General features: G+C 42.5%; 2 protein-coding genes across 2 annotated transcripts; both read left to right on the top strand.

Annotated features, from left to right (window-relative positions):
- Window positions 1-4832: 4832 nt before the first annotated feature.
- On the top strand, window positions 4833-7246 carry LOC119029015 (proproteinase E-like). The gene is made up of 8 exons (XM_037115516.1): window positions 4833-4962; window positions 5042-5133; window positions 5218-5315; window positions 5394-5522; window positions 5649-5785; window positions 6564-6706; window positions 6811-6963; window positions 7075-7246. Exons 1-8 carry the CDS (start codon window positions 4920-4922, stop codon window positions 7090-7092), a joined length of 813 nt encoding a protein of 270 aa, XP_036971411.1. The 5' UTR covers window positions 4833-4919; the 3' UTR covers window positions 7093-7246.
- Window positions 7247-14601: 7355 nt separating this feature from the next.
- slc34a2b (solute carrier family 34 member 2b) lies at window positions 14602-19922 on the top strand. The gene is made up of 13 exons (XM_037115515.1): window positions 14602-14695; window positions 15106-15157; window positions 15251-15394; window positions 15503-15631; window positions 15752-15895; window positions 15984-16095; window positions 16736-16931; window positions 17044-17139; window positions 17469-17568; window positions 18118-18285; window positions 18570-18686; window positions 18922-19046; window positions 19197-19922. Exons 2-13 carry the CDS (start codon window positions 15112-15114, stop codon window positions 19743-19745), a joined length of 1926 nt encoding a protein of 641 aa, XP_036971410.1. The 5' UTR covers window positions 14602-14695; window positions 15106-15111; the 3' UTR covers window positions 19746-19922.
- Window positions 19923-26383: the final 6461 nt, after the last annotated feature.

Below are 26383 nucleotides of genomic sequence, written 5' to 3'. Positions count from 1 at the left end.
TTGCTAACAATGTATGCTAAATCAATGTGGAGGAGCCAAATGGTACATAGTTCCTTTACTGAAAAATTGTTGATTTTCCAAAGAAAACAGTTATTTTAAAGCCCTTTGTTTTCTAACCATAGCTCACGCTGTTAGTCCGAGGACTCACATTCAGTTCATCCTCCACTTTTGGTTCAATTCCTCACGACTTGTTTTCTCTATTGAAAAACTTTAAGTGGTTTGTGGCAGCAGATGTGTGTGGACCTGCATCGTTTGCCATAATATATTACAAGTGTTCGTTAAATAGTGAGTAAAAGGTGGAAAAGTGTCTCCCCTGTGCGTTCAACACACACATTAAATATGAAGCTCCAAAACCAGATGAGCTCAGCTGAGTTCAGGTGATTTACTGTATGATTTTTGGGCGGCTGCAAGCACATTTCACAGCAGTGGATGGTACCAAAATATCTAAGAGGGGGTACGATTGATGTAATATATGTGTGTATTATATTTGCTTTAAAAGAGATGATTCAACATTTTGGGACAGGATTAGATGTTTATTTGCTGGTTGCTGAGTGAAAAATGAGTCGACTGACACCACTCACGCACCAGATTGCCAACAATTTCAACAAAAAGTTATCTTAGGACAGTTTTCATAAAAGAGGAGGTCTGGGCCGTTCTCTTTAAAATTTACCGAGACCCAACGATCCTCCGTGAGTGAGCGCTTGATGACAGCAGAGAGGAAAAAAAAAAAAACAAAAACTGCCTTCACGGGCAAAAAAAAAAAAAACTCATCTCATCTTACCTCAGCAAGAAAGTTGAGTGAGCCTCCCCCCACGAAATGTCAAACTATTCCGTTCATACAGTCGAATCTGCCCTTTTCCCTAAAAAATTATTAATCACTGGGAGACATGTGGTATATTGCGGGCCTTCAACCAAATAATATCATGTTCACGCATCACGTTTTCCCTCTCATGTGGTGAGAGGTGATATCATGCTCCCGCTCATGAGGAGCTGCATGTGCTGTGCATTTATTCAGCCTACTTTTTTTTCGCCGTCTATTAATGACTGATATTCTTCTTCTCGGTGACTGGAAACAGAATATTGGCCACTTGATGTGACAGAGCAGTAAAGTGTGATTTATGTTTCAAAGGTCTAATTGGCAGCATTTCCTCCGTCTCCAGGCTGCACTAGTCAGATTTCTTGACATATCTGAAAACCTTGGGAGATATATACTTGGCCTTAAACGGCGCTGGCTGGTCTCGGATAATTTATCTCTGTCTAGAGCGACCACTGAATAAAGAGCAGACCTGCTTCTGTGGCGAACTGCATTTCTCTTTGGAAATATCAATTTACGTGGTTCAGCAGAACAATGTCCTGATGGAAAAAAAAAAAAAGAAAAAAGAAACACAATAAAAAGGTTATAGATGCAGGCAGTTTAGGAAGAGCTCATATAATTTTACACCAAACTATATTTTTTTCCAGCCGTTTTATCATAAAATCCAAATATATCGTCCCTTAAAATTTTATGTGCTGTAATATGATACAGAGTTCAATTTCCCAGGACAATTTTGATAAAGTAGACGTTAACTGGAGTTGTTTTTGTGAGCGAGTTTGAAGGCTGTGGCTCTCTGGATGGCCCTGATTTTTGGTCTCAAATGTCTCAGCGACTGGAATTTGGTCCGGGTGAACTGTCACACATGCAGAGAGAGCCAAAAAAAAAAAAAAAAAGACCCAAATGCAGACACAGGAAAAGTCAACCGCAAACGTGACCTTTAATGAAAGTCGATCACCAGCTCAAATAATCCCCCCAACAAAAGGAAGACACAGATGCACCAACACAGGCTTAAATAGAAGCAAACCTAATGAGGAGATGAGGTGCAGGTGGAGTGAGGCGGAGAAACACAGGTGAGGAAAATAAAACAAGACACTCTAGAAACATGGAGGAGGAGCTGATGGGCTGGAAAGGACGGAAGAAGGCTAACGAGGGAGATGCAGTGCAGGTGATGATGAGGGCGAGCAGGCTGGGGAAGGACTCAGGTAACAGGGCCGAGCTCATTCATCAAACTCAGCACAGGTGTGGAGGGAAAATCAGGCCACACGAAAAGAGCAGGGAACAAGGAACGCTGGAATACGGAGAAACCAGAAAACACGTACACAACACAGACATGACGAATCTGATGACAGGACTCAGGTCTCAGTGTCCTGTCAAGTTTTGCTCCACTTGAAAGTGAAAAGCACACACACATATGATGACGCCGTTACCAAACAAGTATGACAAAGTAGGGAGGAGTTTCAGAGGTCGGTGGATGGAGCGAAAGTCAACGTTGACTTAAGTAAACTGATGTTTGTCACTGAAAGGAGATATTACACTCATTTTCAGGTTCTTAATTTTATTTTGAGTCACTACCAGAAATCTTTACATGCTTTAATAGTGAAAAAAGAAAAAAACAACTGTATTCTCCTTCTGTCTTAAACACAGGGTTCTCTGTGGGAAAGAAAAGCTCCAATCACAGTGGATGTTTTACAAACACAAGAACATGAAACAAAACACAGAAGAAAAGGAAAACATGAAAAAGCACGAGGTCTTCTTTAAATTGGCAAACTTCATGTCCATCATGTTTTTAATGAACATACACCATGTACCTTGATCTTTTTCTAAACCTAAATCTAAAGTACTTTAGTTGCCTTAAACTAACCAAACTAAGACTGTGAGCTTAAATGATTGACAGCAAGTTTTATTTTGAAAGTCTGCAGAATGAGAACGTGCACTTTGCACATCTTGGTTTATAAGATATGGCGTGATAACGTGTTGGATTACCAAATGCTGGCATACAAACATTTGTTAGCATGTTAAATACTAAAAACAGTCAATGTCAGTGTTGTCATTGTGAGCATAGCGGTTAGCTCTCCCTGTGTACAGCCTCACATGACTATAAAGTCTTGAAAGTAATCAGTATATTTCTATCATATTCATTTAGATTTTACCTAGAGTTATATAATGTTTGTTTCAAAAAGTTAAAAACTGATCGTGTCTCTGTTCTCTCTCCTCCGTGACGACCTCAAACGTCTCTTCGTGACTGAAGCTTCTGTAATAAAGCTGCAGTGCTGTAAAATCCAGTATTTTTGCATTTTAAACAACATCACTCCACTGACATTTAAAATGATTTAAACCTGCTATTGATTCATTTTTCACCCTGTTTTAACGTCACAGGATTTATTGTTTCTCTCACTTGTGATGAATGACAGATCCCAGCTGAGTGGCCTCCTGTAAACAGCATCAGGGCTCAACTCGTCGTGAGCTGGAACTTTTGCAGCTCTAATTTGGATTATTCACAGTGCTGTCACTGCTGTGTTATGCAAACATACAGTCCACGTCGGCTTCATAAATCCTCATGTAATGTCTGGCGTAGGGAATTATCTTAACACGGCGAGAAAAACAAGCAAAGCCTTTTAGCTGTTGAGGCAATATCGATTTGATTTGCTCACTAAAAAGGGGAAAATTTATAGATGCGCACTGTCATCTCCAGAGGGCGATATAAGTTTCCCTCCGGAGGAAAGGATACTGTCTGAGCGAGGCGTGAAGAATCGGGTCCAGATTCAGCGGGAGCGCTGGGCCCCTTCGCCAGTGTACAACATGTTATTAAAGGAGAGAAAGTTGTTACAGGACTGTTTCTCTTGAAGGTAGCCCAAAGCTATCCAGTTCTGTGGTCGCAGGAAGAGAATTTATTTCTCGCAGCGAGACAGCTGACGACACTAAACCCCTCGTCTCAGTTTCCCCGCCGTCCTCTCTCCTTCCTCCCCGCTTTTTTTCCTTCTTCGCTCGCTCCGAGTTGCTGCGTCAGCTACTCTCGTTTTCACAAACCGCACACTTTCACTTCGGGGAACAGTTTGTTCCGACTGCTCAAGATGGAGGATTTCTTCACAGTCAGCTGCGTTGTTTGTTTTTACTGAAAATTGATTTGGCACCAAACTGGGAAAATGCCAGCCATAAAACGAACATAGACAAGTCATTTAAATATTTTGGTATCAAGTCAAAGTTGTGTATTTCCTGTCAAGTCATCAAACGGTGACTCAAGTCAACGTTAGTTGAGGTCACAGTGACGAGAGTCCACATCTCTGGTCAGCGCCTGGTTTGCATCTTTAGTTTGAAACATCTAACTTCCTGAATCTTAATCTAAGATTCAAAGGTGCACTGTGGGGTTTTGGTGAAGAGAGAGGAGATTTCAGAAAATATTCATTGGCTCATAAATAAACAAACTGACCTTAAATGTGCTGTTTGCAAGAAAAGTTGAAAAACTGACACTTTGCGGTGTAAAACTGGTCGGCAGCTGCATGAAGCGTCAGTTCTTGACAAATTTGGAATGAGTCTCAAATCAAAATTTCTTACAAATAATAAAAATAATAATATAACAATTTCATACTTTGCTTATATGTGGCGGACCCTGCCACGTCTTCACCACTTCAGATAGTGTTCTGGGACCTTTTTTTTTCCTCTGAGAACAGCTTGTTTATTCAGCGAATTAATAAATATTGTAAATATTAAAATTCTTGAATTCCTTCTCCAAAACTACGCACTGCCCCTTTAAGTAATTTCACTGTATTTGATTCTGTTCTGCTCAGGGGTCCTGGGAACGTTCCCGTACAGACACATCACATGTATGTCAGCACATGTCCGCTGGCAGTCTTGCAGAAACTAAGTTTGTCTCACTGAAGTTTGATCAGTCTCACGTTATTTTCCACTCGTGGACAGTTGTGTGTCCTGGCAGACCAGCTGATGCATCTGTGGGACAGGAAGTTCTTCCCAGCGACAATCTGCAGTGGACGCTGATAACAAAGTTACACATGTTGGATATACTCTGTGACCGACAGACGGACAGACTGAGGAGGTATAAGAGCCCTGAAGTGAGCCGAGAGAGTGTCTTTGTTTCTACAGTCTGAACATGATGCGGACACTGGTCCTCCTGCTGCTTCAGGCAGCATACGGTGAGTAGTAAGAATACAGATGTGAGACACTGAGATTAAGGAATTTCAAGTTATCAAATTCATTATTATGTGTTCGTAGTTTTTGGATGTGGCGTACCTGCCGTCCAGCCTAACACCAACAACAGGGTGGTGAATGGAGAGGATGCTCGTGCCCACAGCTGGCCATGGCAGGTAACTGTAACCTTACTGTCTTATACTCACCTGTGAGAAGAATTTTATAACTATTCGCTTCTATAATTGTGTTTTTCCTCTCAGATCTCCCTGCAGGTGAAGCACGGCAGCCGTTACCATCACACTTGTGGAGGGACTCTGATTGGGCCTCGCTGGGTGCTGACGGCCGGACACTGCATATGGTGACTAAGAATACGACATGTTGTGCCACTGTGTGATTCAACCAGTGGGACCTGAAGGAAAACGTTCTTGTCTTCCAGGCCCGGAGACGTGTACCGTGTGGTCCTGGGAGAACACGACATGACCCTGCAGGAGGGCACAGAGCAGATCAGAGATGTCCTGCGCATCATCGTCCACCCCAACTGGGACATTGACTTTGTGGCTGATGGGTGAGTTTATTTCGACTTGGGAACAGGAAAACATTCATTTCTCTGCTAATTTTTGAGCGAACAATGGCATTACCAGGCATAAATCACACAGTTTGATCTAAACAAATCAACTGATTTCTCTCACAGTAACGATCTCGCCCTGCTGAAACTGGATAAGAGCCCCATTATGAATGACAGCGTCGGCGTGGCTTGTCTCCCAGCGGCCGGAGAGATCCTCGCCCATGGGACATCCTGTTACATCTCCGGCTGGGGAAACCTCTACAGTAATGTCACCCTGTCCTCATCTGTCCTCCTGCGTCTGCACTGACTGCTGCAGATCTCATATCTCAGGGTTCATATGTGTAGAAGATGAATGAGTGATTTGAGCTCAGAGTTTAAATGTGACTATCAGTTCAACAACTGAACAATTTGCTCTTTCTGCCACAGAAACTCTAATCCCACCAAAAATACACTACGTTAAACACAAGTTTCTGTTTTCCCTGCAGGTAGCATTAGCCGGCTAGCTCTTTGTTTTGATTCAGAAACAGTTTGTGTCATCAGTAGACAGAATTTCATTTTCAGATGGATAGAACCATCTCTAAATGATGTTTCAAACGTCACCAATTAATTATATTTGTGAGAAAACTGATGGTGTCTTGATGCTAGTGCATGGGAGGCACAATATTAGCCTAGTCTAGGGTTGCTAGCTTGACAGGGAGGCTTGCAGTGTGGGAATAGTTGTCCTGAACTGTATGAGGAGAAATTTGTTTCTGTCACTGTAATGAAAGAAAACCCTCACTGGGTAGATAACTGTTCAGATTTACAGTAACATTAGCATGTGGCTACTTAATGTTGCTAACAGCTATCTATCCGTCTGGATATTCAAGGATCAAAAATGTCAAAAACAACACATACGATAACGTAGACTAGGTTCGGCACTACACTGTGCAGGTGGAGAATTTAGTGAGCTGAGCAGATACAGATGATTGTGTCGTATTGTATTAAGAGCTTGTCTTTTCATTGCTCTCTCTTAGTGCATGTGTGTGTCCTCTCTGTGTTTAGCTCACGGTCCTATGCCTGACAAGCTGCAGCAGGCCTTGCTGCCTGTGGTGGAGCACAGTGTGTGCACGCAGAGCGACTGGTGGGGCGGCACCGTGAAGAGCACCATGGTCTGCGCAGGAGGAGACGTCGTGTCCGGGTGCAATGTGTGTGAGGCGGCAACACGTTTTACAGCTTGTTCCCGTCAGAAATGAAGGAAGGTCGGGTGCTTCATACACTGTTCCTGTCTCTCTCTCTCTCTCTCTCTCAGGGAGACTCTGGAGGCCCTCTGAACTGCCTGGGTCAGGATGGTAGGTGGTACATCCAGGGTGTCACCAGCTTCGTTTCCAGCCGCGTCTGCAACGAGGTGAAGAAGCCCACCGTCTTCACCCGCACGTCCGCCTTCACCGACTGGCTCAGTGACGTGAGTTCACCCACAGACTCTTGTTTGATCGAGCGGGGAAAGGAACCACACTCTCATGTCACTGGTGAATAAAAGGTGTCACGTGTCAGTAAGTCATGCTTCTCTCCTCAGGTCATGCTGCACTACTGAGGATCCGCTGGACACCGGCTGAGCAGCTCCTAAAAAATAATGAGCTCCCAAGTCCCAGAATTTTCTCTGTTCATTTCACCCGAGACTCAGAGCAACGCGTCTGTCATCGCCGAACAACGCAGACAATAAAAAGATCCAAAATATTTAAACCACACTGAAGCCTGAGTGTGTCTTTCGTCCATGTGTCTAGTTCTAAACTGTTGGATGTTGATGTCTTTAGGAAAGATGAGAGAAAGAGGAATGTATGAAGTGCAAAGACTCAGCGGCTCTGTAAAAATGCACAGCAGCACTTCATATTTCAGCCCCACCACCCCACCACCCCCACCCTGCTGTGTGATAAGAAGAATGAGGAATGGCTGCCCATCAGTGTGTGTGGAGGACTTATGAATCATTATTTCCTATCAATCATCACCAAGGTCGGCCAAGTGTCAGCGCCGCTGAAAGTGCTGTCTGATACACCAGGTGGGAGCCGAGCCGCAGAGCCGCACTTCACACGAGATAAACTGCAGCAATAGGTTACGGTGATGCACGAGCTCAGCGCTCTGCCGCAGCAGATAACACCGGCGTTTGAGCCACTTTGACAAATTTACATCCAGTTTGTGACGGTGCACTTTGCTTTTTCTGGCATGAAGAAAGCACGATAAACAAAAAGAAAGATGAAACAACAAGCTAGCAACCCTGTTTGAGTCCGTCGTGTTGGAAAGCTTTTACATTTAGAGCGACCAACGCAACAGAAGCAGAACCACAGTGTAGAAATACTCCTGTGGGAAAACCTCTGTGGACCACTGAAACTGACAGAGTCACAAATAAATACATTCAAACATTATAAAATAATTCATGAGAATGTAAAAATGTGGAACACAAAGGCAAATAAATACAAAGGCAGAAATATAAATTCATGTCACATTTTATAAATTAGTATTTTGAAAATTATTCTTGGTGCATTTAAGAGCATGTTAGCTTCTTTATTGAGCCATTAAATTATCTGTTTGTTTGTTTATGATTGTGGTAGTTTCAGCCCTCCATACACAACAAGTAAAAGCACAGAATTATTAGCATCCATCATATTTAAAGAACAAAAAGTAAAAACCTTTTGGCTTCATGGCTTCAAGTTAGTAGTGCGTTCATTTGATTAATGCATCAGTGTCTCGTACCAATAAGCCCTGATGCATTTGTTGATCATATTTTGTACAAAGACGCTGAATCAGTAACTTAAATACTGTTAACAAATGAATGTAGTAGATTAAAAAGTCATCACGGTTGAACATTAATATACACGAGCAGTAAATGGAGTCACTTTGTTAGATATATATGAGTTGCTGATGCTGCAGATGTGTTGAGTTAATTTCCACTGAAGGTAAATTTCTTATTCTTCATTTTTTATTTCTGTGCCTGAACAGTTTTCAGCAGAATGTTGTTGTCCAGTGACACACACACACACACACACACACACACACACACACACACACACACACACAGCAGAGGTGCAGCTTAATCACCCGTCTCCCTCATACAAACTCATTAATGGTTGATTTATTACCTTAACTTCGTTTGACACTTGGATTCAGACTCGCTTCGTTAACGGTGCGGCAGCTCCGAGACGTCGACGTTCACACAAACAAGCTTCCGTTCCTCGTGTGTCACCTGAAGGAGCTCTGAGATGGGATTTTAATCAGAAGAGAAAGATCTTAACTGAATAAACAAACTCTCTTTTAAAGGATGACACACTGTCAGCCTGTTTTACTCTGTTTACATGTGGCGGACCCTGCCACCTTTCCCGCCTAAAACAGTGTTCTGGGACCTTATTTTCCTCTGAGAACAGCTTGATTATTCAGTTGTGGAAACAATAAATGTCTCTGAGTTTGTGTTATTACCTCCTTAATACTGTAAATATTAGAATTCAGAGTTTGAATTTCTGGGCTCGGTTCTGCTTCTGGTCGTCACACACGAACACAAACCTTTTGACATTCGTCTGTCCCCACCTGCTGGTGCTGGAGAGAACCTGCTCGGTGCTGACAGCATCACAGCAGCTCCATCCAGTGGACGGAGGAGGAGGAGGAGGAGGACAAAGAGCAACAGCAGCTTAAGACTTAACAACTTAAACTTAATGAAACTTTAACTTAATGAAAGGAAGATTGTTTCGTCCAGATGAGAGAAGAGCAGCTTTAAAGAATACTTGAACACGCAGAGCAGTGAGCTGACTTTTCTTCATGCCTGGGATGAAGAAAAGGTAAACCAGCCTCTTGTGGAGGCTGTTGGAGACTGAAGTAAAGACCTGCAGACTCGACTCTGGGCTTTAAAAGTTCAGTATCCATGAATTGTGTTTCTGCCTCCACACCAGGAGCAGTTTGTATCTAAAGGGATTCTTGTGGAAACTCTGTATTCAAAGGTGCTCTGTCAGTAAAGTTATTTGTGTTTTATCCTGTCCAACACAAGAGAGAATACATCTCCTCACATGATCGCAGATTGAGTTGTTTTTGTTTTCTTGAGAAGCTTCTGACGTTGTGTGTTAGCGTCAGAGGGTGAGTGGATTTCCAGTGGAGGAAAAAATAATAAACCTCTATTCTGGATAAACTCAAATGTAAAAGCAACTAAAAACTTAGATAATCTCAAATGAAATCAAGTACTGTATCTATTTCAAAATTAAATAAAATTATAAACTAAAATATTGACAAGAAAACAAAACAAGTACACCAGATCAGCATCAGCAACACATGTATATCTAAGTTTCCGTAGATAATTTGAATAAGACAGAAAGATAAAGTTAAAAACTTTCCTAGTCCCACTCCCTTTGTCTATTTTCATACTTCATATATAGTATAACATGTATTATTTATTCATAACTCATTATTTAAAAAAGAAAGCTCAACTCTCCACCAAACAATGACGTCAGATTTGGCCAAAAACAAAGAAGATAACAACAAACATTCACTCACAATCAACGAGCAAATCAGTCAAATTTGAGCAAACAAAATCGTTCATCTCATCTCCCTCAGATATCAAATCATTTTAAATTTGGATCTGTCAGTAACAAGCTCTCCCGTACATGATCAGTGTTCTGCAGCTGCAGTATTACCCTCTTATCCTGTCGCTCTGAAAACTAGGTGAGATGCCTCGTCGTTAAATTGTTAATGATTGTGTCTTCAGTGGTTCCGCGTGTCATGAGGGTCAGAAGACCCCGACCGGGCGCCACCTTTGTGCCTCGGTGCACAATAAACCCCAGTACATGTCACATATACGCTGCATGGCAGAGTGAGAGAGAGAGACTGTTCTCCGGCAGCATCCTCCTGCGCTGCATCAATATTGTACGCTTTATATATTCCTGCTGCTTTTGGTTAATTGATTGAATATACTTACAGTTTGTGAGGTGACACTTTGGCCATGTGGAGGCAGCAGGGTCACGCTCACCACGACGGGAACGTTTCGCCTGGAAGACACTGACACGGTCTCTGTCAGTGCACAGGAGCCGGAGGAGGGATTGTGTTGCTTTATCTCAGCAATAATTAACCACACTTTTATGTAAGCTGTGAGGGTTTTCCCATGACTTCAACATCAACAAAAAAAAAGAAAAAAAAAAAAAAAAAAAAAGGGTGGGGGCTTTCTGTGCTGCTTAAGGTCAAGCTGGGTGATGTGATATGAAAGTTTGACACATATTTTCTTCCAACAGGATAAATAAAAGTGCAGTATTAGTGTTTTATTTTTGGGAAAACGGAGAGAAAACCTGCAGATGGACGAACTCTCCATCACACAGTCTGCAGTGTGCGTAACCTTGATACTGTCGCTCCTCAGGCTCGCCGCCCTCCGAGGATCAACCAGGTCGGACGAGTTCACAGCAGAGGTTTTTTTTTTCTTCATTTTTTATGGTTTTATGGATTACAGCACAGCCTACTCACAGCGTAATACTGCAGGGTGGCCCCCGGCTGTAACCAGGGGCCGGACAGTTTGACCCTGCGTGGACTGTGCCAGCATGGAATCAACTCAGTGTCCTTCTAGACAATCATTGACTCTGTTACCACAACAGATCACTTAAGGATGACTTATAGGATGATACAGTGTACAGGGAATACAGTGAGGGTATGACTGTGAAGCGGGTCTTGTGTATATAGGTCAAATAATAATTTTAAAAAAAAAACATGTCACATTGTGTTTTCTCTATAATAATAAAGGTCGGTCTCTGAAGGGACGACATGATTCCAGGCACACGGTGAGAGTTTAGATCAGTGTGTGGGTGGAGAGACAATGAGAGCAGCATTCCAAAGGTTAAAGGTAAGTCTCAGCTGATCTGTCCATCGTGTGTGTGGGTCTCCCAGGGGTTTTTTTTTATTTTATTTTTTTTATTTTTTTTATTCCCACTGCTTACAAACCTAATGAGTCTAGTCAATAAATAACCAGGTGGAATCGTTAAAATAAAGCCACTTTCAGAAGCATCCCCGCACTTTCCTGCGTGCCGCGCCGAGTTTCCGCGTGCCGAAGTGAAGAAGTAAAGGTCAGAACAAAGAGACGCTGTTGGAACCAGTTAAATACCTTTCACATGTAATTCTGCTGGTCGTAGCTGCACAGGAGCCGCCGTGAGCGTCTCTGGGCGTGAGCTCAGAGTTATTTATCAGGACTCACGATAAAACAGTTATTTTAGCCATAATCAATCATGTGCTGCGCCTGCTGATTATGTCTTTTATCTGCAATTAATCAGCAGCTTCTAATTACTCCTGCTGAGATGCACTTATGCAATATTTGAAGAAGTGATTACAAATGTAATTATTCAAACTGATTTTTATCATCTTTATATTCTAAGTATTAACATTTAATGCAATAAATACATCAATACATTTTGATTCAGTATTAATATTAATATCAAAAGAAAAACTCTTTTGATACCACAGCAAAACAAAGCTGTAGACTCACAAAATAGGATCATTTTAACTCATTTAATGAATAGTTTTTCCGACAAGTGACTGAACAAACACAGAGTGTGTGTTTAAATTATAAATAAAGATCATATCATTTTAATTACATAGTTGCAAAAGCTATTAAAGTTTTTATGCTGTTGACAACATGTTTTACTTTTAATACATTTTAGCTTTTAGATGCAGATTAGTAGAAATAAGATGAAATACACTGAGAATAGGTGCTTAACATATTTACATATTTCTATAAATGATTTATATACACTTTGTTCAGGCACTTTTTAATGTAGTGCTGCTCGTCTGACAGGCAGAGTGTGTGGAAAAACTGTAGAAAGAAAGAAAGAGAAAGAAAGAAAGAAAGAAAGATGAGGAGAAATGTAATCATTAATTATAACAAAATTTAGAAAAATCCAAATCACAAAAAAATGTGAGTTGAATGTTGAATTAATTTACATTCTCATACACATTCAGATTTCTGCAGGTTAATTCATAAATATGCTTCTCAAGAAAAACAACTTTCAATTTCATTTGTCCTGATGTTGTATTTACAAAATACTAAAATGTAAAAGTTGAGTCAACTTTTAAAAAATCAAGGAATCAAACAAATCACCTGAGGATACCTAGTAAAGACTATTAGATTTAAGTTAGCTGAAACTATTTAACAACTTTTTGCTTTTACTTTTATCATTTGTCTTCTTTACCTGGTCATTTTGATGTCGCAGGTTTCCTCGATTATTTTAAAGTCAGATTTTAAAGTGTAAAAAGTAACATTTCTTTCAAAAAGGTGCTTCAATTTTGTGAATATTTGACTCTTTTGAGATTCTCATGTGATCGAATGATTAAAGGAAATACATTTTGATTGTATTCATTAATGTAAATATCACTTAAACTTTTGCATGTGCAGATAGAACGTTTCACTACATTATGTTTAATGTCCACACAGTGTTTTTGTGAGCGGTTTTGCTAAATGTGTTTTCAGCAGCGCAGTTGTTTTGCTGATCGCTGTGTACGTGATCCTGCCTGAGCTGCCTGCGCTGTAAAGTGCTGCAGTGTAATGATTATTGGTTATGACCTGTTGTTTTGAGGCCTGATCAAATACAGTACAGGTAGAGTGTGGAATATCAGGCGGCTCACCACTCTGAGAAAATATCTGAATTCAATAGAGATAACTGGGATGAGTTAAGGTGATAAAAGCAGAGTGTGACGGGCTTTTTCAGACATAAAGCTAACAGCCTTAAAAATGACTTCAGAACATCTGAAGGGATCAAAATCTGTGAAGCGGATCACACGTGAAACTGTCTTTGGTGAGAAAAGTAGATTAAATGCGTGATGAGGGGCCTTTGGAGTTGATTTTCAGAGACAAAAGTCATCGGATTTCAATTTCAGAAGGCTAAATCATCTCCCTGAGTGAATGTGTCTCACGTGGATAATTATATCAAGTACATCGTATCAAACCATTATCAGATCAATCACCGGACTGTAAATCACTTACTGGTCGTTAATGTCACAAAAGATTTGAATTTGCCTGTTTTTTTGGGGGGGGGTTTTCAAACTTGATCCTCCTCCATGAACCTGCTGAACTCCTTTTCATAAGTACAAGATTAAACCTGCAGTGATTCTTTTATTGCAGTTTTGGGAGTAACTGTAACATCATCCTGGGTCAATCATTCACATCTATTCACACCATTTACTTTAGATGTAATAAGCTGCGTTGTTACGGTCATATCACGGTCTTATATGGCGCTGTAAAACCTCCACTATTAAGTAATAAAAAGTGTGTACGTACGAGTGTGTGTGTGTGTGTGTGCGTGTGTGCTATCTGAGGAGTTGTAAACGTGTGTGTGCATGTGTGACATGGCGAGAGGGAATGAGATTGCTTGTGTGGACATAGACAGATGCTCATATGGATAATAATTACAGATGGGACACATCACTGAGGACATATCTTATATTATCATCGTTATCATAATTATTATCATTATTATTAGTATTTAATAAAATGTTTTATGTAAAGTGTCTTTTACAGGAATTCCATGTAACATGTGAGCACACAGCAGAAAGACAGACAGAGGATCAGAACTATGTAGAGCAGCAGAGCACTAATAAAAGAAGAAAGAAAGAAAGAAAGAAAGAAAGAAAGAAAGAAAGAAAGAAAGAAAGAAAGAAAATGAATAAAACAGAGCAGGATGAGAGACCTTGTTGTCTTCCAGCAGCCTCTGTGTGTCCACTGGGGGGCAGCTTCATGTTCCCATCCCTGTATTAGACGCTGGTCCTCCACCTGTGGCTCCGACTAAAGCCTGGAGACAGATATGAACTTTACACATACTGTGTGGGACACTTTTCCAATTTTCCAACCAACACGTTATTGATAAAAGAAGAAGAAAACAGTGAAGGTGTGAGTCAGGTGTCTGTTTTCTTCCCTCCGTCAGTAAATAATCTGCACCAGCTCCACGGTGCCACACATGCAGGTGAACCTTGCGGACACTTGTACTCTGCACAGGTGCGACCTTTGAACTGAGGGCAGCACACCGATGTGTGTGGTGTGAGTGTGTGTCAGTGTGTGTGAGGGTGAAGCAGGAGGAGGAGGGGGAGGAGGGGGGGGGAGGGGTGCTGCCGGTGCGGCGCTATAAAAGCCGCTGTCAGCCGGGGAGCGAGCAACAGGTGATCCAGGTGAAGCCTCCTACTCACCGCTGCTGCAGGTGCGTTCACGGCCATCACCGCTCTGTCAGAGAGGCCACACGGGAGACACGACTGTCACATTAGCTCGTTGAGGATTATGTGTGTCTCGGACAGACTTTTCTTCTTCATCTGCGCTTTCTTACGCCGTTTATTTTCTTTTACTTTTCATGACTTTGATTTGGAGATTTACATTTACCTGATCAACCATGACGGTGGTCATACAGAGTTTATTCTCGGTGTAGAATTGATTTACGTTATAATTGTTATCGTACAGACTGTTTGCATTGAAGGAGTCATTTTTATTTTGAAAATCTAACACATGGAGATTATTTCCAGTCTTTGCTTTATTACTGCACCTGCTCCTTTTTAATTGTATGCATATAATATATATTTCATGTGATGATCTCACTTGTCACTGTTCCCTCTTCAGATCATCATGGCTCCGAGACCAGAAGTGGGGTCTGATTCCTCCCCAGCTCTCGGTACGTCTCCTCTCTACCTCGAACCTCCTCATTCTGTGTGTTGTTGTTGCCACCTCTCTTTAACGTTCCTTCCTCACCTTGCCCCTCCACCAGACGGCAAGAACATGAATAAAGACCCGGAAATACCGCCGTCCTACTCCACCATGGATCTGGTGAATGAGCAGAGCGAGGAGAAGGAGCAGGAGAACGATCCGTGGGATCTCCCCGAGCTCGCAGACACCGGGGTCAAGTGGTCAGGTGAGGCGGCCGGGCCCCCCTTCACCCTCCACACACTGACTGCACAGAGCGGATACCTTCTCCGGAGAACCTGACTCTGATGCAGCGACTTGTTTTTCTTCCCTGCAGAGCTGGACACAAAAGGAAAGATTATGAGAGTCCTGACTGGTGTTGTGAAGTTTGCCATTCTGCTCGGACTCCTCTATCTGTTCATCTGCTCGCTGGATGTTCTCAGCTCGGCTTTCCAGCTGGTGGGAGGTAAAAAGACAAAAACCAACCCGCTGCACATTTACTTTACTGACTTGATGATGACAGGCCTTTTGTACCGCGTATGCAGTGCTGTTTTTCTTACCTGAGGCTGTTTTTGTGTGTGTACAGGCAAAGCTGCCGGTGACATCTTCCAGGACAATGCTGTGTTGGGTAACCCTGTGGCCGGGCTGGTGATCGGGGTGTTAGTCACGGTGCTGGTGCAGAGCTCCAGCACCTCCTCCTCTATTGTGGTCAGCATGGTGTCCTCTGGACGTAAGTCCACACACACGGCAGCACGCCGAGGATGCATTCATTCATGAGCTTCATCACACACTCAGTTTCACTGCTTTTATTCATTCAGTGCTGGACGTTCAGTCTGCGGTGCCGATCATCATGGGCGCCAACATTGGGACGTCCGTCACCAACACCATTGTGGCGATGATGCAGGCAGGAGACCGAAACGAGTTCCGCAGGTGAGGTTTAAGGTTATTTTATTAGTCATTCCACAGCACAGGACGATGAAATGGTTGTAGTCCCTTTATACAGCTGGAGAGAATGGAACAGTCTGTGGCCGTGATGGGTGTTTTCTTTTCGTATCCGTTGTGTTCTGTGCAGAGATCTCAGCTCACCAAGCTCACTGACGCTCTGTAGACGGGTACTAATGATCTGATGATTCTGCACGGTATTAATCGACTTCCTGTCCCGGGCCGTACACGAACCACTGCAGTCCGAGTTGTTTCCAGTCGGAATATTTAGTAATATCAAGTGAGCTGATTAATTGCAGAGGTAGCAGTTGTATCGGCTAAATCTGAAGCTCAGTGAACTGGGGGGAGTGTTGGTGTTACTGTCGGACTGTCACCCCTCGAGATACAATATGGTTTATCTTGTTAGCACGCTCATCTCAACAGATATCCCGGCGACACAATACGTCTCTGCACATCATGTCAAAACTATTATCCTTTCAAAGTCTGTTGATAATTTTTGATTTTTGAGTGTTTTAAACTACAAACGAAGCACACACAGGACTGAAATAATGCTGCAGTAGAGTCATAACTCTACAGAGTCCGTCTACAGTCTACAGTGTACGTGTGACCGCGTTCCTTCCTTTCGCAGGGCATTTGCCGGCGCCACGGTCCACGACTTCTTCAACTGGCTGTCTGTGCTGATTCTCCTGCCGCTGGAAGTCGCCACAGGTGTTCTGTACAAACTCACCCAAGTCTTGATCGACTCCTTCAACATCCAGTCTGGCGAGGACGCCCCCGACCTGCTCAACGTCATCACGGACCCTCTCACCGACTCCATCGTCGAGGTAGAGTCACAGTTTAGAAAAAAAAGTTGTAGTTTTTTCACTGTTAACAAACAATTAAACACTTAATTAACCATCACGTTTTTTGTGATTTACTTCTTGTGTTTCTCTTCAGTTGGACAAATCTGTTATCACTGGCATCGCCACTGGTGACCCGGCCGCCAGAAACATGAGCCTGATCAAAAGATGGTGCAAGAAAGAGGAAAACACGGTAAGAAATCAACAAGCGCTGCATCACATGCATAAATTATTAGTTTGCCGCACGCTGAACAGTGAAAACAGATGATAACGCTGTGGTTAGCTCTGCCTTTTCCTCTTAATGACTGATATTGTCCTTGTATTGTGACCACAGTCATTCTGTCGTTAGCTCATACTTGGAAGGTGTGTTATTTCATAAAAGGTGGAATCTCACATGTGATAATTAAAAGATTATCACAGCATCATGCATGGAATTCTTCATTATCACACTCGCATTTTAAAGTTGTTTTTTTCTTTTTTTTTTTCTATTTTTTTTTGCCTTTCGGTCTTTTTTCCTCTCAGACCTTGTGGAACAACACGCTGGCGAGCTGCCCTGCTACTGCCGTCTGCTTTGAGGAAGGAAACCAGACCTGGATAACTGTGACCGACTACCAGGAGAGATGTAAGTGTGCCTCCTCAGTGAATGTCTTGTGGTCGAAAAAAAAAAAAGAGTACATTTACAAAGCAATTAGGATTACCCGATCCACTGAAGCTCAGTGAAACATGAGACACAACAGCCTCCTTCATCCGAGACCCTCTGATGTCCGGACAATGACTACCTTTGAGCTTTAACAGTGACTCAGCTCGTGCCCTCCGCTGACCCGACCAGCTGCTCAATAAGTCCATTCACACTGTCACGTTGAAGCTCCTGAGCGCCATCAAATGGACCACTTCATTCTCCCCCTAGCTTAACTAAATGCTTTTGTGCTTTTAAAAGTTTAAAAAAAAAAACACAATTTTTTTTACATTAAATGGATCAGAACCTGGTCTCGAGGGACAGACCTCAGTTTGTTTCCAATTTACAGACAAAACGCTGCTTTATCAGCTGCATTTATCAAAGACGGTTTGCTCTGAAGTGAGTCATCAACACGAGGTTATTTTTAGCTGTCGCATAATGCGAGCGTAAAGCCGACACTTAAATGCCAATCTTCTCTTTGACCGTCGGTCGCAGGCAAACACATCTTCGCCAGCACGACTCTGTCAGACGTGGCGGTGGGCCTCATCCTCCTGGCTCTGTCTCTGCTCTGCCTCTGCACCTGCCTCATCCTCATCGTCAAGCTGCTCAACTCCATGCTGAAGGGGCAGGTGGCTGTGGTCATCAAGAAGGTGCTCAACACAGGTGAGAGAACTTCTTTCCCGTCAAAACTCTCTCTGCAGCCTGTTTGATAGTCAGCACATCTGCCCCCCCGTGGTGATGCTTGATGAGCAACACAGGTACAGCCTCCCTGTTGCTTCCGGCTCGTCTCCAGGTCCACCAGTCCTGTTGTGTGACAGAGAAAGCTCAGGAACAATCGCCGCTTTTGATCAAAACTCCTCGCTTGCTCCGGGTGTGATGTGTGCTGTCACTCTGAGCTCCCCTCGTCAGGTTTGTTGCTCACCTCCCGTCTTTCTGTTCGACTGCAGACTTCCCCTTCCCCTTCGGCTGGGTGACTGGCTACATTGCGATCGTGGTGGGAGCAGGGATGACCTTCATCGTTCAGAGCAGCTCCGTCTTCACCTCGGCTATAACTCCTCTTGTTGGTAAGTCATCACTGACATAATAATTTCGCTGTGTTTTCTTTCTTTCTTTTTTTGAGTTTGTAAGAAAGTTGAGTTTTGAGTTTCATTCCGAACTCGACAGAAGTTGCCGCCTTGAGGTTTTATGTCGGGTCAGCCGTCATCCCAAAGCTTCAAAGAGACTAAAAATGTCAGCTTTCTGACTTCTCGGACCTTTAATCACGCCATGATTTTCATCCTGTGAATTGTCTTCCACCAGGTATCGGTGTTATTAGCCTCGAGAGAGCCTATCCTCTGACACTGGGCTCAAATATTGGTACGACAACCACTGCTATACTTGCTGCTATGGCCAGCCCTGGAGAAACACTGGCCAACTCGCTGCAGGTAAGATAACAAAAACTGTGTTTCCTCAGTGTGGAGGGCTGAGTGGTACAGGGGAGGGATGTCCAGTGATTATTGCTGATTGATATTTTCTCTGGGATCAAACAGTGATAACGTTGTCTGAATGTCATCTGTGTTTTTTTTCTTCCCCAGATTGCACTTTGCCATTTCTTCTTCAACATCATGGGTATCTTACTGTGGTATCCAATCCCCTTCATGCGACTGCCCATCAGGTTGGCCAGAGGGCTGGGGAACCATACGGCCAAATACCGTTGGTTCGCCGCCCTCTACCTCTTCCTGTGCTTCTTGGTGTTGCCTCTGACCGTGTTCGGCCTGTCGATAGCGGGCTGGCAGGTCCTGGTCGGCGTCGGCGTGCCCGTCGTTGTGTTGGTCATCTTTGTGATCGTTGTCAACGTGATGCAGGCTCGCTGTCCCCACTTCCTGCCCAGGATCCTGCGCACCTGGGACTTCTTGCCCCGGCCCCTGCACTCCATGGCGCCCTGGGACGCGGTGGTGACCTCCGGCATGGGCTTCTGCCGCAAACGCTGCTGCTGCTGCTGCAAGTGCTGCAAGTGCTGCAGAAAGCGCGACGAGGACGACAAGATCAGGAGGAGCAGCGTGAAGAGTCTGGAGATGTACGATAATCCGGCCATGGCGAGAGACGAGGACACAAAGGGGTCTGACAAAGCAACACACTTATAAATTATTTTGTAAAATTTGTATCTGTGGGCGATTCTCAATGCAATCATGTGTTTTTGAAACGCACTCGTAATTGTTCATCACTTCTCAGGTTGTGGTGTGTTGATCATTTCATGTTGCCGGATGATGTACTGAGCACTGTCGAAAACACTGTATCACCATAATGCTGGAGAATACGAACAGAAGTGTTGGACATGTTATTATAAACCCGTTTCTGGGCATGTGATGTTTATTTTATGATGTTTTCAGTTTATTGCTCAGGCTCACTATCTGCGTGAGTTAACGATGGGTGGCTCCCAATTTATTTTTGTATTTTATAGGACACATGTAAGAGGCCTTTGGTTTGTCTTTCAACTTTGAACACTTTAAATTTCAAATGTTTAATGTAGCATTTAAAACTGTATGTTATCCTTCAGTATTTAAGACTCTTGATTATTTGTAAATAAAAACAATTACTATTTTTAAAGTGCAGTGTCGTCGTTTTTCTCTCACCAATTTCCTTCCGTATCACGCAGCCAGCACAGCCTTGATATGTAGGGCCATTAGTCAGAGTTATTTATAATTACTGACAAGTCTGTTTAATCAATTCATTTGATATTCGGCTCAGATATTGCTGCTCATGGATATGTTTCGCATGACAGATCAGATGATTCACTGGTTTCACGTGGGTGAACTTCCTGCAGCAAATAGATTCTCGCTTTCATATCTGATTTGCCTTCAAACAGTGATTCTGTGACTTCAGATTAAAGCACCGGGCAAAGTCCACTTTATAGTTCAAGCAATAATATCTGGATTGCTCTTCATTCCATTAGTTGAACACTTTCTGAAGTGTTTGTGTGGAGGAAATGTTTGATTAAAAAATGCTTTTAAGTGGAAACGAACGACTAGATTCTGAAATGCTTCACGCAGTCGGGGGCTGAGGGTAAGAATTACACAAGCGAGGGCCTTAATACAGCCCGTAATGGTTCCACCTCTCTGATCTTGTGAGTCCAATCAAAGTATCCTCCCACACCACCACCCACGCTGCTGTCCGTGAACACTGCCCTTCCTGCGTTTATGAGGCCCGGGGGCATCGTAGGATTTCATGTACTGAACACTCAGATCGAAGGGAGACATTAACTTTTACTGTTTTATTGCTTAATTATTAATCACCACCACCATTACTATCTGTCATCATCGTGGACACGGTGGCTCAGTGGACAATGCTGACACAGTAATGGAATTGATTTGGGGTCCATACTTAAAGATTTTCAGCCATAGACAGTAGCTAAATTAAGTTTTTTCCTTTTCCATGTCATATGTTTTCTTTATGATTTGTGACAGTAGTAAAACGTAATCCCAGCATTCGAGCTTCTCCGTGATGTCGGAGGAAAGTGGTCTATTGATCAGCAACTGAAAAGATAATGGATTATGAAAATCCGGAGGCACATTCGCCCATATTTGATGACACGTTAGCTGATGTTAGCATTCAACCACTTCCTAGCCAACGTTACATTTGATTGCCTCCCGTGTGTTTCACTTCCAGATTTTAACAAATGTCTCCAAGATGTGTGTCAATATTTCTGAATTAATTCACGCCTTGCCTGAATCTGGCTCAGTGCTTATGTTAGCCGTTATCTATGTTATCAAACCTGTTGTTTTACCTTAAAATACTGTCATATGATTAGAAGTGAAACTCACCAAAAAGCAACTGAGGCTTTATTTGTGATTGAGTGTGAGTCAAACCGTTGGACGAAAGAGGCACTTTTAAGATTTACCATTGTTTCGTTTTCGGGCAAGCTAATTTTCAATGGAGTGCATGGGGCACTGGCACGCTAGCATCAAAATCGCTATTTTTAAAACACTAAGAAGGCTCGACACAACATGAAACTTTGCTCGTGGTATCACCAGGGTCTCTACACAAGAACATGAGCATTGAGAACGTTGTTTCCGTACGCAAGGTTTACTAAACAGAAGGTTTTTGAACTACTCACCGTAGGAGCTGTATCTTCAGTGTGCCGCCATTCTGGCAGACAAAAAGTGTCAATTCCCGAGTACGACCTTTACTTTAACTGTCCATTTTCTTCTCAGTGACTTATCAATGAAGAAACAGTGAAAAGATAACAATTTGTCAGATTGCCTACCTTTAATTATGACCTGTATCCTGGAGCAGTACAAGATTTAAGCTTCCCACCCTGAGTGAGGTCAGAAGAAAATGGCCGCCATGCGAATGTAAATCACAATTAAAGGTGCAAAATTATGTTCAAATTAACTCATAACAAAAACCGGGCAACATATCATCAGAATAACCGCTAACTGCTGCAAATTGTAGCTTCCCTTAGCTAGTTAGCTCCATTAGCCGTGCAGCTAGTGGCTCAGACTGGGACCTCAGGGGGTTTGACCTGCACCGGTCACAGCTAGCTGATTAGCATTCTAACTTAAGTATCCCAGCATCACAATACACAGACACCGTGAAGTCAAAACTGTTTTTTATTCACATGATAATCTTAATTTGATTTTCAAAGTTTTTAAGTAGAATACTTATATAAAGCCCTGTTTAACAGTGTAGTGATGTTGTAAGTGCGTTGTCTACAATAAAACATATTAAACTGCAGAAGAAACTTCCCGTCAGGACATTTTATCTACCTGAGTCATCAGCTATGAGCAACGTTTGAAGACTGAAACCAAATGAACAGAGACAGTTCCAATCCGTGCACTGTGCCGACAACCAAGCAAAAATAGTTTTACCCTCTTATCAGACTTTTAGATTCAGGAGTTCATTTAAAGTGTAACCTACTTTTATCTTCAGTTCTCCTGAATTTTGTCATATTTTACCTCAGCCACAGACACGTAGCAGGAAGTTTCACAACTCAAAAGGCAAAGATGGAGAATAGAGGAGCGCCGGAGTGGTAGATTCTACTGCAGTGATAAAATACTGAACAAATCTGGGAATATAAATATTGAACCGTGCTGTGGAGCAACACCAGTCTTTGGTTTAAGACCTGTGTGCGTAGGTTTAATCTCAGTCGCTCGTTATTGATATGGAACAAACTACGCCTCCAGTTTCACCATCCATCATAATCCTTCACCTACGGACCTTCATCCACAGAATCGGTCAGTGTTTTGCACCAGAATAGTTCACAATTGTTCACAAAGATATTGAAAGTGTAAGAACAGCTGACTGGGCTTCAGCTCCCACTGGCTCACCACGGAGAAACCGTTCAGGAGAAACTTTTTTTTCCCCCTCCGACGCAAAAACCTTTTATACACACAAGTTAGATGAAATGAAAACTAATATCTGTATGGGGAGCACGTCTTAGCTGCTTCAAGACCACTGAGCGTGCATGAGTTATTATTCGATTCCAGCATTTCTGAACAGGGTTCTATGTGAAGATTATTTCACTCCACAGCAAAAGTCCATTATCTGGCAATAACATTAAATTATTTTCACCTGCTCTACTTCAACTCTTTAGGCAAGTGTGCAAGTGCGATTAGGGATTTGGTCACGGTTGAATAAGAGAGTGAGGAAAACTTCACTCCCCATGAAAACAAAGAAAAGAGAAAGAGAAATATAAACTCTCATATTCAAAATGTAAACCGTATTATGTGGAAAAACAACAAATATTCACCAGTTTAAAACCTTTCTCTCTGGGCCGGCAAGCAATCTGTTGCTACACTCAACCTGCAATAAAGTGAATTACCCACATTCAAGGTTTTATCGGTTATTACACTATCAACTCATCTAAATCTTCACATGGCGACTCGAGGGATCATCCAAGGGTAATAAAAACATTCCAGCTCTAACTGATGATTGCCAATCCCAATGATTTTACTGTGAAATAAAGCCTTGGACCAGATCCACACTTTGTGTGTATTATCTATGTGGTGACTGACATGACATGATAAAATTAAGACTTATCAGATTTCCATGAGACAAGATGAACGTTTCATGCTTCATGACGACAGTAACTATTGTCGATGATCTACTAGATCTAGGATTGGAGTGTCCATGCCAAACTAATGTGTCTTTAGTTTCACAAACACGTGGGAAAGGGATGCACAATGAACTTCAACCTAATTTAGCTGATTTTTTTGGCCACTTGTGTGATGGAACAAAGTGTAAACTCAAAGTGTAACACCGCCAATTTGACATATTAACGTGTGTTTATGTGGAAAAAGTAGTGCAGTATAAAGCCTTTGTGACTCCAGAGAAAGCTGCATGTACTCTGAAATAAACTGCCTCCAATGATGTCACTCAGTGGCCAAGTTGCATTGTGGGTGCGATGTTTTGGAAAGCAGTCAATTTTTCCAATAACAGTGTTGGACTCATGGACAGCTTAAAAACAAGTGATCTAACTGTTGCATCAGAACCAGAGATGTCACCTTTTTATATTCCATGCATTCCTCTTCCTTTTCAAAACCTGGAGCCTACGTTACCCACAATGCACCTGAGCCACTGAGTGATATTATTGTAGGCAGTATTTGGATTCCATGCAGCTTCCTCAAAAGCCACAAAATATTTTATACTACATTTTTCACATATGCAATAGAACTCCCCGAGACCTGGAGGCACACTTTAATGTGGAAAATTGGTGGACTTTCCCTTTAACACATTTGACATATTGCACCCTTTAGCACAGCGACAGCAGTCTGATTAATTTCACATGACAGGGTTTGTTTCTCGTGCCTTTTCCTCCAGCTCTGGCAGCTACACGGTTGCTATGAAAATGGCGCAGTAATATTTTTAGTGATGAGTCAGGTGCGCTGTCATGCTGATTTCAGCACGTTCTAATTGTCTCGTTAACTAATCAGATCGTTCCGTCGCATAATTGAGTTTTAAGCACGAGGGAGCAACGTGGGGGAACAAACAAACACTGCGCCGAGCTGCAGAGCCGGCTGTCCTCAGTGTGATCTGCAGCATCGACCGTGTTGCATCACACAGGGAGTCGATATCAAACGGCAGGCTTTCTGAAGTGTCGGAGGGCCGGATTGAATATGTGTGACAGCGGAACACTCAAACTGTCTATTTAGATGTATTTTCATAAAAAATATGGCTCCATCTACGCAGCATAGTGGGGGGTTTTATTGTGGTCTGTCCCACAAACAAATATAGCTGACACACTACGCGATTATACTATCTGCAAATGGAAAATATACAGTATAAAACTGTTTTCTGGCATTTTTGAGTAAAATATGGGTGTTCTTAACACACACAGCATGTCAGTGGAGAGAGGGAGAGTGGATGATTCTGCAGCAGTGGTTCCTTTGGACCTTTTGATTCATCGTTCTTACAAAATTGAACATTATATGAATCAGTGAGCGCATGCTAACTACAGTCACTGAGACTGACCACTTTTCAAGCACAGGAAATGAGCATTTTCATACTAACAACATTAATTTCAAGGAGGTTTTTTTTCATACTAAATGTGTTCCAAAAGGTTCGTATTACTATCAGTATAAATGATCTAATAAATAGCTCAATCAGCACGGAACAATGAAGAACAATGAACAGTGTCAGCATTGTCCACTGCACTGATAAATACCATGTGGTGACTGTTTAATAATTAAGTACTGTATAAAACAATAAAAGTCAAGGTTAAAGTCTCCCCTTGTACTTTTTTAGTGTGCAGAATCGACCTTTTAAACTTTTATTGACCACTTTCTTTTAAGCCGACAGGAACATTTTCACACGTTAAACATTTCTCTGTCAGCTCTTCTTGGTCAGTGGTATCATTTGAGCTTTGTTGCATAATAAATTAAAGTCATTAAGAGTCTTTATGAGACTTTTCACAGCAAAAAAAACATGTTTTGAACATCAGTGATGCCTCTTTTTCATTAAAGTGCCCCTCCATGTGATGTCAGTGACCCGACCTGCACAATACCAATACAGTGGAGCTGCAAAACCTAAATGGAATGCAGTCATTACTAATTCAACATGGAAAAGCACTAAAAACATCCACCAGAGCTGCTGCTGAAGCTCAACTACAGACTTCACTCTGCATTCCAGCTGAAAAAACGAGAGCGAGATTGAAGATCCGATTGCGTCCAACCACGCTCGCTCTGTGTCCACACATGTCCGCTGGCCACTGTGGACCTTCACCTGTCAGCAGCCGGTGATTACGGACTACCTGTGCTGCTGCTGTAAAACCAATAATCAGATAATAATAGACAATGATAAACAGATTAGCTGGGCCTTCAAACACACTGGTGGTGATTGGGCTGTGAATGTGATACACCGTGTGGCCTGAGAGACACTTGTACCCGCGTGTTCCCATGAAACTGACGCAGGAACGTAAACGAATCCATTCATCTTTTAGACGTGTCTGCTGAGGTTCCCTCTGACCCGCCTGACTCAGTAACACTGGAACTGAAAAATAACCTCAACTGCAAGTGCTCAGTGTGTGTGAAGAAGAAAAGAGAATAACAAACAAGGCTGCGCGACCTGAGCATCAGTTTTTATTGGACTTCTAGGCCCTGACATGTTTTTGTATTCATCCTGCTATTTCTATCTAATACTTTGCTTTGCATATGAGAAGTTTCACCTTAATTGTTATATTGTTGGTTCCCGAAGTTTGGTGGCCCGATATAATTACATCAGAGCTCCACCTGAGCAGCGGTCTAATCAGAACACCAGTGGAAAGTTGAGCGTGGGTGTGCAGGAC

The sequence above is a fragment of the Acanthopagrus latus genome, chromosome 11 (genome assembly GCF_904848185.1).
Source record: "Acanthopagrus latus isolate v.2019 chromosome 11, fAcaLat1.1, whole genome shotgun sequence".
Lineage (NCBI taxonomy): Eukaryota > Metazoa > Chordata > Actinopteri > Spariformes > Sparidae > Acanthopagrus > Acanthopagrus latus.
This window is presented reverse-complemented; position numbering and strand designations above follow the sequence as displayed.